Consider the following 14,417-nt stretch of genomic DNA (forward strand, 5'->3'; position numbering starts at 1 on the left):
TTGAGAGCAGGCGTCAAGACATTATTCTATATTTATCCACTAGTATAAGCAATGCTTTTGCTTGTGTGTACCAATGATTACCTTTTAAATAGGATCAAAGTAGCTTTAGTAAGATTCCTGATGATTTATCCTATATTCCATATAAAGTTCACTATGGTAAAAAAGGAAAAACAAACAACAACAACAAACACATATTCCCTGATTTCTTTTCTCATTCTACACAGCACCTTATACCTGGAGATTCTAAAGAAAAGGAATGTAAGGAACAAGTTTACAGCCCTAGGACCATGGTGACTGGCTAAGGGTTGGCTCCATATACTATTCTTCAGTGAACATAATAACTACAGGTTTGTAAGCTCATATGGAAACTGATGTAAAGCTCTGCCATGAGATTTTTCTCTTTTACCCACCATTTTCCTTCTTCAATATTGTGGGACAGTTTCAGGTTTTGAGTGTTCTCTAGTCAATAATTAACCACTCTTCAAAGAAAGAGAATGGCTACTTTCGCCATCTGCTAGTTTAAAGCTTGAAGCTACAGCTTTCCAGGATTTCTGATTCTGTGGAGAAGGCTGTGCATGGAAAGCCCAAAACCTTGGGAGTGGTTTTCGAGAGCTTTTACTTTCCACAGTCCTCCTTACAGGCCCAGGATCCTAATCAGGCTTTTATTTAAAAAAAATATTTGAGTTGGCATTTTTCTTAAGTTCATTATTGACAAATTACCAGAGATATGGAGAAAGGCAATTCTACAAAGAAATCTAGAGAAAAAAAAAACAGGTCACTTTTATAAACATTTAAGCTCTTAGACATCGGATGGAGACAGCCTTGACTTGAGGACAGTAGGGGAAATCAGCTGAGGAGAACTAACCTGTTCCTTCCCCTTTATCTGAAATAGCTCTGATGTGGAGCTTTAAAGTAGGAAGGCAAGACAAGAAAGAAAATGAAAGAACAAAATACTGCAGGCAGCGCAGGAAGTAGAAAGGAGAGGAAGGAAGGTTGTCATGGTAACAAGATAAAACCCAGGCTCCTCCCCAAGAGAAAGATAAAAGCTGTTTTTGTACACAGGTCTCTTCTAGCTTTGCTCTGGGTTTAGACTAATCATTTTCATGCCTGGGTGCACTTGTGTGTGCGTACACATATATTATGCACATTCATTATTTTGGTCGAAAAGCCAGTTTAACCCTCTGAAATTCCAATCCTTCTCCAATAATGCATGATGTGTTTCAGTATTAGAGAAAAATGGATGGAGATGAATATTATTAAAAAGCTAAATTTAATCTAAACCTAGAGGAATTTTGAATCTTATATCTTTACCATCTCAATAGCATTATGAAATAAAGCACTATTGGACAATCCTTCTTTATACAAACTAATGAACGTGACAACAATTTTAAGAGACTAGGATACTAACAAAAACACCCGGGGCAGGGGGAACCAAGATAAAAATGCACACACCTGAAATCCCAGAACTCAGGGGACCGAGGCTGGAGGGTGTTCAGTTCCAGGTCATCCTAGACTACATGACAAGAGCCTTTCCCCCAAAACATAGACAAAACCACAGAATATACATATGAACCTACACATATCTATGCATTTATGAATTCTATGTATTTGCTTACTATACAGCATTGAAATATTAGTACATAGCTTGAAACTAAATAAAAAGGAAAAAAGAGGAAATAACTTCTTTTTAATGTAAGATTACTTTTAATGACACATCATCAAAATTATTTTAACAACTATATGCTTGTTGTAACATATTATACCAAGCTGAAGGATGGTCACCCAAAAAAGATTTATCCATATCCTACCACCTAGAATCAATGACCATCACCTATTTGGAAAAGGGATAATTGCAGATAGAATTATGGATCTTAAAAGAACCACCCTGGATTACGTAGGGGGTGGAATTCAGTTCTCTATAGGGGCCAAAAATAAGGTGATGTGAACACACAGGGTCAAAAGCCAGAGAAGCCTGTATCTACCAGGTGTGGGAAAAAACAAGGACCCTATTTTCTCTGATAACTGGTATGACAATTTGATAGACCAGGGCAGTGTCACCAACTTGCTTTGAGACTTCTGCTTCTAGGATTCTGAGAGAATGGACTTGTTATTACCACAGTGAGCAGCTCACAACCACCTGTAACTCCAGCTCCAAGGGGATCTGATGCCTCTGGCCTCCAGAACACCTGCACTCATATGAACACAGCCACATAAGGACACACATTTACATGCCACTAAAATAATAAGTCTTAAAATGGGGGGAAAGCAAGCAAGAAATGTTAGTTATAAGATGAAAATCATTGACACTAAGATGTGAGATAATTCCATGCTACAGCTGACAATACAGGACAAGAAATGAATGGAACTATGAGAATGACTGAAAGAAATCAATTAATATTCTAGGAGTATGAGTGCACTAGAGATTTATGGGCATTAGACTGTCAGGGAAAAAAATTGTATAGAATAGTTAGAATTGAAATTTGGGATCATAAATGTGGTGAGGACTGGACAGGCTCATTTAGCCACAGTCCTGGTGGACAAAAGGAAGTTTAAAAAAATATGCCATTGAAAAAAATCTAAAAAAATATGCCACTGAAAATCTCTCAGAAATGCATATATATCTCCACTAGATATTATTATGGAAAAACTGTTCCTATGGGGGTGTGGCAGTTCTGATGGAGTTTTATAGGAAAGTGTGATTATTTGTAGGTGATACACAGCTATTGAGGGGCAAAGTGTCTTGATGCAGCTCACTTTCAAAAGTAAAACAAAAAAGTGTGTGTGAGAGAGAAAGAGAGAAAGACTGTAACAAAACATTTGTAAAACATTAACAGTGAAAGGATGTACACGGAAAGAGACATGTATGATATGATAAGGCACTCACAAGTCTCAACCAAGAGATTCCACTTAAAGAAAGCCATCAGAAACTAGAAACAAAAGACGGACAACAACCAAGTGCTCCTTTGTATGGTATTAATATATAGAAATCCAGAAACTGGAGAACAGCATGTGTGCTCTGAGTTAGAAAGCTTCTAGTATTACTATGACCAAGCTCCAGTGATATTTGCAACAATTAGCAAGTTTTTGATGTGCTGATAGTTTCTAAATGGCAGCAGCTACAAAGGTAATAAGATATTAAATTCAATTTAACATCATTAAAACACTACAAAGGAGTCTCATCCAAATGCATACGTACCTTAAATCCAATTATATGCCACAGACCAATCATTCACTGGTTAAAAAATAGGACTCATTAGCTGGGCATGGTGGTACACACCTACAATTCTAAAACTTGACAGGAAACAGCAGGAAGATTACCCTAAGTTCAAGGCCAGCTTAATCTACATACTGAGTGCCAGGCCAACAAGAGCTATATATTGAGGACTGATTTCAAGAAAATGAAAAGGTAAATATATGTATGCATGAGATGCGGGGCGCATATACACACATACAGCATATATATGGCATATATGACTCCTAATGTAACCCAGATATTTCACCTGTAAACAGCAACCCATCACTATGGACATGCTAATAAGACCAAAAGAATCAGATGAGTATTATATACACAAATTTGGATATTCAATTTACAAGCAATTTTAATAGATTCCTCAAGGTAATTCTGACTGTATTGGGGGCTCACTTATGCAGTGTCTTACAACTCAACCCTAAACATTCAAGCATTGTTCTGTGCCTGTAATCTTAGAACTCCACAGCCTGACAGGAGGATTGCTGTGAGTTTGAGAATGTCCAGAGTTATACAGTAAGTTCCAGGCCAGGCAGGTCTATGTAATAGTTAAGACCCTATCTCAAAATACTTTTTCACATCATTCAAAACCAGTTTTATTTTCTATAAAAAGTGAACATCAAGACCAGTGATAGTTGATGTGATATGACAACTTAATTGGATCACAGGTCAGATGGTTGGTTAAACATTTTTCTAGATGTTTCTATCTGTTTTGAGACAGAGTCTCACTATGTAATCACTGCAGGCCTGGAACTTGATATATAGACCAGGTTGACCTTGAACTCAGAGATCTGATTACCTCTACCTCCTGAATAGAGGATTAAAGTTGTGGAATACCATAACTAGCCTCTTTTTTTCCCCAACAGGACAAATATTTAAATCACTGGACTTGGAATAAACCATTTCCATAAAGTGAAGAGGCTTCTATAAATTCTTAAAGACCTTAATAAAACAAAGACTAAGTGTCATAGACATATCTAGGAAGGTGGACTTTCAATGGAGAAATTTCCTTCATCAAACTAGCCTGTGAGCAGTTAGTGGGGGCATTTCTTAATGACTGACTTGGGAGGTGCCATCACCGGGCAGGTAAAGCCTGGGTTATAGGCGAAGCACAAGAGGGGAACCATGTAGCGTTTCTCGGTGTCTCTGCTTCAGATCCTGCCTTTCAATCCGTACCTTGATTTCCTTGACTGTGAACTACAGTAAATAAACCCTCACCTCCCCAAGTTGCTTTTTTGGTCACGGTGTTTACCATAATAGCGGGAGCAAGCTAGGACACTGAGACTGATTTTCACGGTGAAAGAGAGAATTCATTTTTTTTTTTAAAGACAGGATCTCCTTGGGCTAGAACTCACCATCTTCCTGGTTCAACCTCCTGAGCATAGGGATTATAGACTTGCACCACCACGTTTGGTACAAAAATTCTACCAACAGTATTTGGAGACTTGAACTGCAACTCCTTCTAACTCTGGAGTGTGCTGATCTAGTCCATCAGGTTTTGGACTTGCCATACTTCTATAAACACAGGAGCCAGTTTCTTTAAAATTGTGAGATATATATATATATATATATATATATATATATATATATATATATGTGTGTGTGTGTGTGTGTGTGTGTACATATACACACATACATATATACATATGTACATATATGCATATACACATACATATGTGTGTATGTATATGTATATTTTATATGTGTGTGTATGTATACATCTCCATCCTTTTTTCTACACACACACACACACACACACACACACACACCAAGAACAGTGCATTAGCCAGGGTTCTCCAGGGAAACAGTTGACAGGGAACTAGAGTCAACAGGATGCTTCCTTAGAAAACTCTGATATACTATCCAGCATGGCTACTGAAGAAATGAAATAAAACAAACTACACACTGTTCACTATACCTGAAATTTGGGATAGTGCTAAATAAATGATTGTAGTTCTTCATCAAAGACTACAAGGGACAACACGAAGCTGTTTCTTTGAGGCCAGATAGACTCCTTAGTTGAAATTCAAACCCAGACATTCAATTAATTCTGGGGAAAAAATCTACCCTCTTTTATCCCTTCTCATTTTTCATACATGTCATTTGAAAATGGGGCTTCGATTCTGCAATGTTTAAGAGCTATTCAACTCACAAAGCTCACCTGTTTGAATACCTGCATTGAACCTCTTTCTGAATTAAGTTGGACTTCGAAGCTGTTCATGAGTTGATCCATATCTAGAAAAGATACAAGGGGAAAATAGCTTTTAGAACAATACTGACCCCATTATATGCATAGAGTATGACACGTACCCTATTAACAGTCTTTCAGATAAAATTTATACCAGAAAGTTATTAGACTATTCTAAATTAATCTACTCATGGTGGAGAACAGCATTTGTCCCCGATGCTAGCTGCCTAGTTCCTATAAGTACTTCCCTTCCTTCATGTAAGTGAATCCATTTCTTCCAGCCTCTCCAACCTGTCCTATTTCAGTGTTTATCGGCATACTTCAGTTTCCAAAAATTTCCAATCCTGGTCCAGTTCTTGCTTTCACTAAGGACTTTTAAGCTACTATACAGGTATTTACCCAAGTAATACATGTACAAAGACAAACCAACACACCATTTTTGTCTATAGATCTTAAACCTACAAGCCAAGCATGGTTAAAGGCAGTTCTCATCTTCCTCTCTATACAGCTGTCCCTCTTATGAAGAGATGATGTTAATAGCTTCAGTCAAATACCTTGAACCATCAGTCACCCCATAAAAAGCACCTATGTTTTCCTCTGTAACAGCTTTTGCTTGCTTTACCTACAGTTCAGTTTCACCAGAGAGGAAAACAGAGGCTGAGGGAACAAAGCAAAATCTACGGCTTACCTACAAACTAACCAGCCAATTTCAGATCACACTTGTGCCTCCTCAACCCTGTCCTGTCTTAATCCACAGGAACCGAAGAAGACCAGACACTAACTAGATGACTTGTAATTAGTCCTAGCTAGATATAACGACTAGTCAAGGATGATATGACTGCAAAGGAAAAAACAGTTCTGCAACACTCCTCTAGGCTTTCCTGGCAGCAACCAATCAAGCTCGTCCAGCTATTGAGCGCCCCCTCTGGATTATAAGAGAATTATCTGACATAACACTTTTTCTACCACCACATCTTTTTCCAACTTAGGAATTAGAAAACACTTAGGTATTCCTTCTAACACCTCTCACTTCATGTTAATGGCACCATGTGTGTGTTTCATACATAATCTCTTCAATTTTATTTCACGGTTTCCTACATTTTCCCAACTCTTGTTTTTAATAAAAAGCCCCCCCTTTCTTTACTCCCTTTTTCTTTCTGTAAGAATGAGACGGGGTTTTACATTGTAGCCTAGGATGGCCTAGACCTCACTGTGTAGCTCAGCCTGGTCTCAAACACAAGCAAATCTTCCTGCCTTACCCTCCCAAAAGCTGGGATTACAAGCATAAAATACCATACCTGACCCCTTGCTCCTTCTTTGTCAGTATCATGTAAGCCTTCAGAAATTTGTTGAACATCTATCATAGTTTCAGACAATGTCCTTGGTCCTTAGAATACATCCAGGGGCGTATGCTAAGAGCTTAAACTCTGTTAGAAGTCAGTTTTCTGAGTTCTGGCCCTAACTGTTCTTATTCCTTAGTAGACAGGTCCCTCCATTGCTCAAACCCTGGGAGGCTCTATAGAAAGAAGCCTTAGGGCTCTGCAAAGGGTAATGTGTACTCCTACAGTTCTAGATGGACAAGCCAAGTTTTACAAAGTCAGAAAATGTGATTCATAGGCATCTAACTCTCAGATCAACACTCTGCTGCATTTTCTTTGTGCCCATATGCTTGATTCACCTGGAGTCCAAACTGGTAGTATTATGTCTCGGATAGCCTCTGAATTTTCAAATGAAATTGGAGACAACAGTCTCAGCTGTCAAAATTCTCTAAATTCTGATAGTGGCTCAGAAGTCTTCCTTTTATTTCCCAAGGAGATTTCCTTGTGTATTACTGCTTTTCAACTAGGAATGATTTCCTCATTTCCTGACATTCAATAGATGAAATAATTGATGTCAAGTTCATTGCTTACTTTTTTGTGTTACTGTATCTTGGCTCCAAATATGCAAACCACACTCTTCCTAATATATTCTTCCTCGTTTTCTTTCTTTCTTTTGAGATGGGGGGGTCTCACTATGTTGTTTGTAGCCCAGGCTAGCCCAGAACTCACAACAACTTCCTCCCCCCCCACCCCCACCCCCACCTTTGTTTCTGAAGTACTTGGATTATAAGTATCACTAGCTCAAAATTTTGTAATAACAAATTTTGTGATAATAACAAATTGGGAAAGGGATTCTGAGTGCCTTGTGAAAATATTAATAGCACCAGCACATACATTATTATAGGATTTCTTAGGTAAATAAATGTACAGGTGAATTAGGCAGTGATGTGCACACCTTTAATCCTAGCACTCAGGAGGCAGGGGCAGGTGGACCTCTGAGTTTGAAGCTAGCCTGGTCTACAGAGTGAGTTCCAGGATAGCCAAGGCTACACGGAGAAACCCTGTCTTGAAAAAACACAAAAAGAAAGAAAACAAGCAATGTTTTAGAATTTTTGAGATTCCAGATTGCCTGCACGTATGTCTGTATGAAGATGTCGGGTCCCCTAGAACTGGAGTTACAGACAGTTGTGAGCTGCCATGTGGGTGCTGGGAATCGAACCAGAGTCCCCTGGAAGAGCAGTCAGTGCTCTTAACCAATGAACCATCTCTTAAGCTCCAAGGATTACTTCCATCAGGAAAATCACAAGAGGTACAAAAATACAGTCATATTGGAAAGATCCAAACCACTTAGCATGACACCTATCTCAATTTTTTTTTATCAATTTATATTTACAGTCCTGGAGGTTCACATTCTGCAGCGTCATCTGCACACTCCTCAGTGATGCAATAGCAACTAGCCTAGCCTCTAGTGTTCTCATCAATTTAGCCTCTCCTCAGATGGTGATTTTTAAGGCCCATTTTCTCTTAGACAAGAATAAAACAGATACAGGATCAGAATGATTAAGCAATGCTAAAGCCATGTAAGATGGGAATAAATGGTTGAGCTGGGATTTGAATCCAGGTATGATGCTCAATACCAAAGCTCTTTTTCTACATTAAAATACTTGACCGTTTTCTTCTAGAGATGACATGGCTATTACCATGAACTCACAGCAGCTGTGGTTACCTGCCCAAGACCTACAAAAGTTGAGCATGAATGGAGGACCACAAGGCTCCGCCTTGAAGATGCTATCGCTGCTGAGTCAGAGAAACAGCCTTTGGGGATGTGGCCATTAGTAGGTTGCATTTGTTCCCTCCAGTAGATGGCTCCACATGCATGCACATATCAGTAGCACTAAGTAGACTTAGTGGGTTATTTTTTAAAAAAGAGGAGAAGGAAATGAAGGGGGGGCATATGGAGGAAAGTTGGAAAGGGGGAAATGAGAGGTAGATATGTTCATATTTCATTGTATACATGTATAAAACTCTCAAAAAATAAAATTTTTAAATGAAAAATAAATATTACAACCCTGCACTTTGGAATGGTTTGGTAAAGTTGAATACAATAATGGAGGTTCTTTCATACCTTCACAACAAGCTCTATTATTGACAAAGAGAGTAAAGGTACCCACTAATTGTGGTATTAATCATAAGACAAAATGTGCAGCAATCACAATTGGCACAAAGCACTTAAGTATCAGTTGAGAAAAAGAAGAAAAGGCCACAGTAGCAAAGACTCATTGCTCTGAAATATCATATAAAATCTTACCTTATCCTATCATCTAATTACTTAAGAGAAAATGGAATCTAGATTTTAAATGAAATCCAACTTTAAAATATTGGCAATGAGCCCATTTTTAAGAGTATGAGATTAGGCCAAGTGGCTTGATGCCCTCCATTCATATGTGAAAGCCCTCACTCCTGAGGTGACTATATTTAGAGATATGGCCTTTATGGAAATAATTAAAAGTAAATGAGGTCATCCAGGTAGTGCTCTAATCACAGAAGATTAATCCCTTAAGAAGAAACACAGGAGAGTTCTGTCTCTTCACTTAGACAAAGGAAGGTATGGAGTATACAGCAGAGAACGCAGCCATCTGTGAGTGAGTGATGAATGCAGCCTCAAATCTGCCTATGCTGAACCCCTGAGCCCCGAATTCTAGCCTCTAGAACTAGGAAAACAAAATTTCTCTTGTTTAAAGCACCCAGTTAGTGGTATTTTGTTCTAACAGCTCTATATATACTACTTACTGAGTTTTCATTCCTATTAGAAACACTACAGATGTTTGGAAATATCCTAAATGTTGATCAATAAAAGAGTGGCTGAATAAATCATAGCTTACCCGTATAGTAAAAAAACTATACAGTCACACAGAACAATGAGGCATTTTTATAAACCTATAGGAAAATATCTCCAGTATCTATTTTTAAGTAGGAAAAGCAAATGGAAGAATATGCAGAATGTGTTACTATTTGTGTATAAATGAGAGGAATATAATTAAATTACAATCTCAAAATTAAGATAAAAATATTAAGGGATTAAAAAGGCAAATAAACACGTAGATGAAGAAAAAAGAAAAGTGATATATTTTCATTTAAAATGCATAAAAACAAAAAAGAAAAAAATAAATTCAGATTAAAAAATTATAAAAGGAAAAAAGTTGAACAATGTGTATGTGTGTATTCACATATACTGTTTCTATTGGATATACTTCAATATCTCCACAAAGAATCATAATAAACTAATAACTTCAGTTGTCTCCAGTGAGTAAAAGTGGCTAATGGACTAATAAAGGGAGAGTTTTCACTGCATAACCTTTTGTTTATGTTGGGTCTTGAGCCATATGGAATGTTACCTATTTAAAATACATCTGTTGCCGGGTGGTGGTGGTGGTGGTGGTGGTGGTGGTGGTGGCGGCGGCGGCAGCGGCGGCGCACACTTTTAATCCCAGCACTGGAGAGGCAGAGGCAGGCGGATCTCGGTAAATTCGAGGCCAGCCTGGTCTACAAAGCGAGTTCCAGGAAAGGCGCAAAGCTACACAGAGAAACCCTGTTTCAAGAAAATAAAAATAAAAAAAAAATAAAGCCTTCTCTTGCCTAGCAAGCGCAAGGCCCTGGGTTCGGTCCTCAGCTCTGGAAAAAAAAATATATCTGTTAACAAAAAAGTAAATAAAAGAGAGTTTAAAATTTTTTAGGGAAAACAAAATTTTTGTATGAGCTGTAATTGGTATATAGGCAAGGCCAGGCAATGGTGGCACTCGCCTTTAATCCCAGCACTCAGGAGGCTGAGCCAGGTGGATCTCTGTGAGTTCAAGGCCAGCCTGGTATAGAGAGCAAGACCCAGGACAGGCACCAAAACTACAGAGAAACCCTGTCTCAAAAAAAAAAAAAGTATAGGCTAATTATTTCAGCCTCTGGGTTGTGGCAGCTTTTAGGATAAAAGAAACGATGTTAGGAAATAAAGACAAGCAACAAACTCGTTTGCCAACTAGGTGGATATGGAAACTGAGAAAGAAGAAAAAGCTTGTATTTTGTACAAAAGACATGAGAATCACAACAACCACACCTTCATTTTCTCACTGCTTATACTTTATACTTTCATAAATTCTTAAAGCATTTTCACAAATTAATTTTCACAAGCATTTTACAGTGAGCAGTATGTTCCTCACTGCCATTCAAGTAGTCTCTACTGTGACCTCTAATTCAGAGGAAAACATTCAAATGCATAATTTAAATAACTTTGCCAAGGTTATGTTAATGGCAAGTTGTAGAACAGGGAAATGGAAAGGAAAAGTCTTGAATGAGCAGTGGGTAACTCTAGAGGTGAAAATGGGCTCTATTTAGAATGCTAAGGTGGTGGTTACAACAAAATGTGTGTGGTGGGGGGTTGGTTTTTCAAGACAAGGTTTCTCTGTGTAGCCCTGGCTGCCCTGGAACTCACTCTGTAGACCAGGTTGGCTTCAAACTCTGAGATCCGCCTGCCTCCCAAGTGCAGGGAGTAAAGGTGTAGGCCACCACCACCACCGCCAGGCAGGTTTGAAACACCTTAACAAGGTGCTAGCGTTGCATTATTTAACCTTCAAACTCTCATAGACCAGGGATGCAGTTCAGCGGCATACGCAAGACCGGTAAGTTCAGTTCCTAGCACGGCAAAGAGACATATAAACACCCCCCACCAAATCCACATTGCCCTTTAAAAAACATAAATATAGGTCTGGAGAGATGGCTCAGAGGTTAAGAGCACCGACTGCACTTCCAGAGGTCCTGAGTTCAATTCCCAGCAACCACATGGTGGCTCACAACCATCTGTAATCAGATCTGGCACCCTCTTCTGTGTACATGATAAATAAATAAATCTTAAAAAAAACCCGTAAATATACAGATAACATCTTTTAACGTGTTATATAGACTATCTAGCATGTTCTGGACATTTATAACTAACTTCCTGCTCAATAATTCATATGTCTCCCCATTCAGACACACAACATTAACAACATTAAAGTAAAATGAAGCATTGAAAAGAGCAAAATTAGTGAGACCCTTCACTTAAATACATCATTTACAACCACAAAGGACCACATTATTTTAGAAATAAGAGGCTAGATGATAAAGTTGAGTTGGGGTTAATAAAAAGAACAGAAACCCGACTTCTACTTATAAAATCAAACCAAATGTGGTCTCAGATTGTCTTTGGACGAAGAGATAACACCATCTATCCATACTCTACTTAGTAGTTAAATTGTAACCATACTGGATGATCATTTAGGTCAATCACACCTAAGAAGGGTTCTCTTCACTTACAAAAATATGGCAGTTTAGAATAAGACCTTAGGTCCCCACGGTGGTGGCGCACGCCTTAGGTCAGTCCCAGCACTCAGCAGAAGCAGACGGATCTCTGTGAGGCCAGCCTGGTCTACAGAGTGAGTTGCAGGACAGCCAGGGCTGTTATACAGAGAAACCCTGCCTCGAAAAACTAAAAAAAGAACTGACCTCAGATCACAATCTACAAAATATGTACCAAGTGCTTATAAGGGAAAGGTAATTAGGTAAGTACTATGAAGACATGACGATATGAGTGTCATCAAGAAGAAGTTCTCGGTCTCAAAGGACTGGAGGCTTCACTATGAATACAAATAATCAAAATGCAGCAGAGCTGTAAAACAAAAGGAGCTTTAAAAAGTGTTCATGTCGCGTGCGGCGGCAGTGGCGGCAGCGCACGCCTTTAATCCCAGCACTCTGAAGGCAGAGCCAGGTGGATCTCTGTGAGTTTGAGGCCAGTCTAGTCTACAGAGCAAGATCCAGGACAGGCACAAAAACTACACGGAGAAACCCTGTCTTGAAAAACCAAAAAAAAAAAAAAAAAATTGCTCATGCCTATAATTCCAGCACTCAGGAGGCTGAGGCAGGAGGATTGAGAGCCAGGTTAGCCTGGCTACATAGTAAGACCCTATTACCGTTTTAAAAATTCCAATGGTATACCAGACACTGATTCCAATGCCCAATAAATACTACAAACAAACAAACAACATAATACCATTTTCCCCAGCGCCTGACGTCCAATATGTCAATTTGCTAAATGAATTACATATGCCCAAACTGTTTTTTCTTCATCCAACAATGTAAGCGAGCTCATAAAGTATAACTGACTCAAAGCTAAGGTAAACATATAAATGTCCTGGGCTGGAGTTACGGCTACATGTTAAGAGCACTTCCTGCTCTTCCAGAGGACCCAGGTTTGGTTCCCAGAACCCATGTTAGGCAGCTCACAATCACCAGGAGTTCTGGTTTCTTCAAACAAGCAGCAATGTACTCATCCAGACACATACAAAAGCACATACATAAAAATAATAATGACAGAAATACGAAAATAAAACCTCTAGATGTATCAAACATTAATAAGCCCCTGCCAGAGTACAAAAGCGTGAGTAGCCAATCTCCACCTCCTCGCAGGAGAAACAGAACATTCTGGAAAGACTAATAATATCTAGTTTTGGTACCTTGGCAATAAAAAAAACCAAACAGAAGAACCACTAAGAGCCGCATCTCCGAAGTGCATAGACAAGAAAAATACGAGTGGTTGTGGTGATCACTTTTCCCCCACCAATTTTCCCTCCTATGAGCTCTGAAAGCAAGAGCATTCTGATGCTGGAAAACTGGAGCGAGCCTTTATACAATTTGGTCTAGCAAACAGACGAGGTAGTTACATTTGTCACTTACTCTTTTGAAGTGGTATTTCTAGCCGTCCTGTGTTTTTGCCTAGCTGCCCTCTAAGATAACCTGGAGACACACTGTGCCTAGCCTGTCGCGTCAGCAGTTTCCAAGGATTAATGTCTCTCTCATAAGGGTTACCCCCAAACTTTGAAGAAGAGGTTGAAGCCATTTCTGAGTCACTGGTTTGCTGTCCAAAGGTCCTGCTGGTTACATCATCTTGGTTAAACTGACCAAAGAATCAGAAGATAGGACGATTAGTGGCCTTTTCTCTTGCAGCTGATAAAATCCAGTGGGAACAACATTAAATCACAAACAAATAAGACATATATTCCAGCCTGTTTTTGAGCAAACTGCACTGCAAACTGAGACACTGCACAGGTCTTTGCTCCCTTTGTCCAAAATGTGTTTTAAGGACAGCAAAGTACTAATTTGACTAGTGGTGCTCCAGAGAGAAAACCCCAAAGAGTAGGAAAAGAAAGTGAAAAACAGAGCAAGTCGCAGCAGCACATGCCATATATATCTTCTGAGTAAGAATTTTTAACATGCATCCTACAGAGGAGAAAAGCAAGGCTCGTGGTCATAAAACCAGTTCATGGTGGTAGGAGGGTTTCAAAGTAGATCTTTTTATTATCCCAAACCAATATCTTCAGCTCCAAATTTAAATATTAGTCTCTTTTTTCTCTTTTCTTTCTACCTATTACACTAAGTGGCATGCAAGTACTTTATAATTTTTTTTTTCCACATGGGCAGTAATATTAGAGAAAATAAGGTATTGCTCCCCTGGCCACCTGTTAGGATATGATTTCGTTTCTTCAAAATTCTTAGGGTCAAAAAAGTCCAAAAAGCTTCACCTGTGGCGAAGCACATCCTTTCACTCTGGTAATCACAGCAATCCCGGCTGATCACCCACCTA

General features: G+C 38.9%; 1 protein-coding gene across 3 annotated transcripts in view; it reads right to left on the bottom strand.

Moving 5' to 3' along the window:
• Klf8 (Kruppel like factor 8) overlaps nucleotides 1–14,417 on the bottom strand; it is a 162,410-nt gene that overhangs the window by 16,657 nt on the left and 131,336 nt on the right. For 2 of the 3 annotated variants that reach the window (XM_028883422.2, XM_037199360.1), the window contains one exon: nucleotides 5,409–5,482. In XM_028883422.2, the coding sequence (XP_028739255.1) occupies nucleotides 5,409–5,480 (72 nt within the window). In that variant the 5' untranslated portion in view covers nucleotides 5,481–5,482. Of the gene's footprint in view, nucleotides 1–5,408; nucleotides 5,483–13,510; nucleotides 13,731–14,417 lie in introns of all 3 variants that reach the window. The other variant, XM_028883421.2, reaches the window with a different exon arrangement.

This window comes from Peromyscus leucopus, chromosome X, assembly GCF_004664715.2.
Source record: "Peromyscus leucopus breed LL Stock chromosome X, UCI_PerLeu_2.1, whole genome shotgun sequence".
NCBI classification, from domain to species: Eukaryota; Metazoa; Chordata; class Mammalia; order Rodentia; family Cricetidae; genus Peromyscus; species Peromyscus leucopus.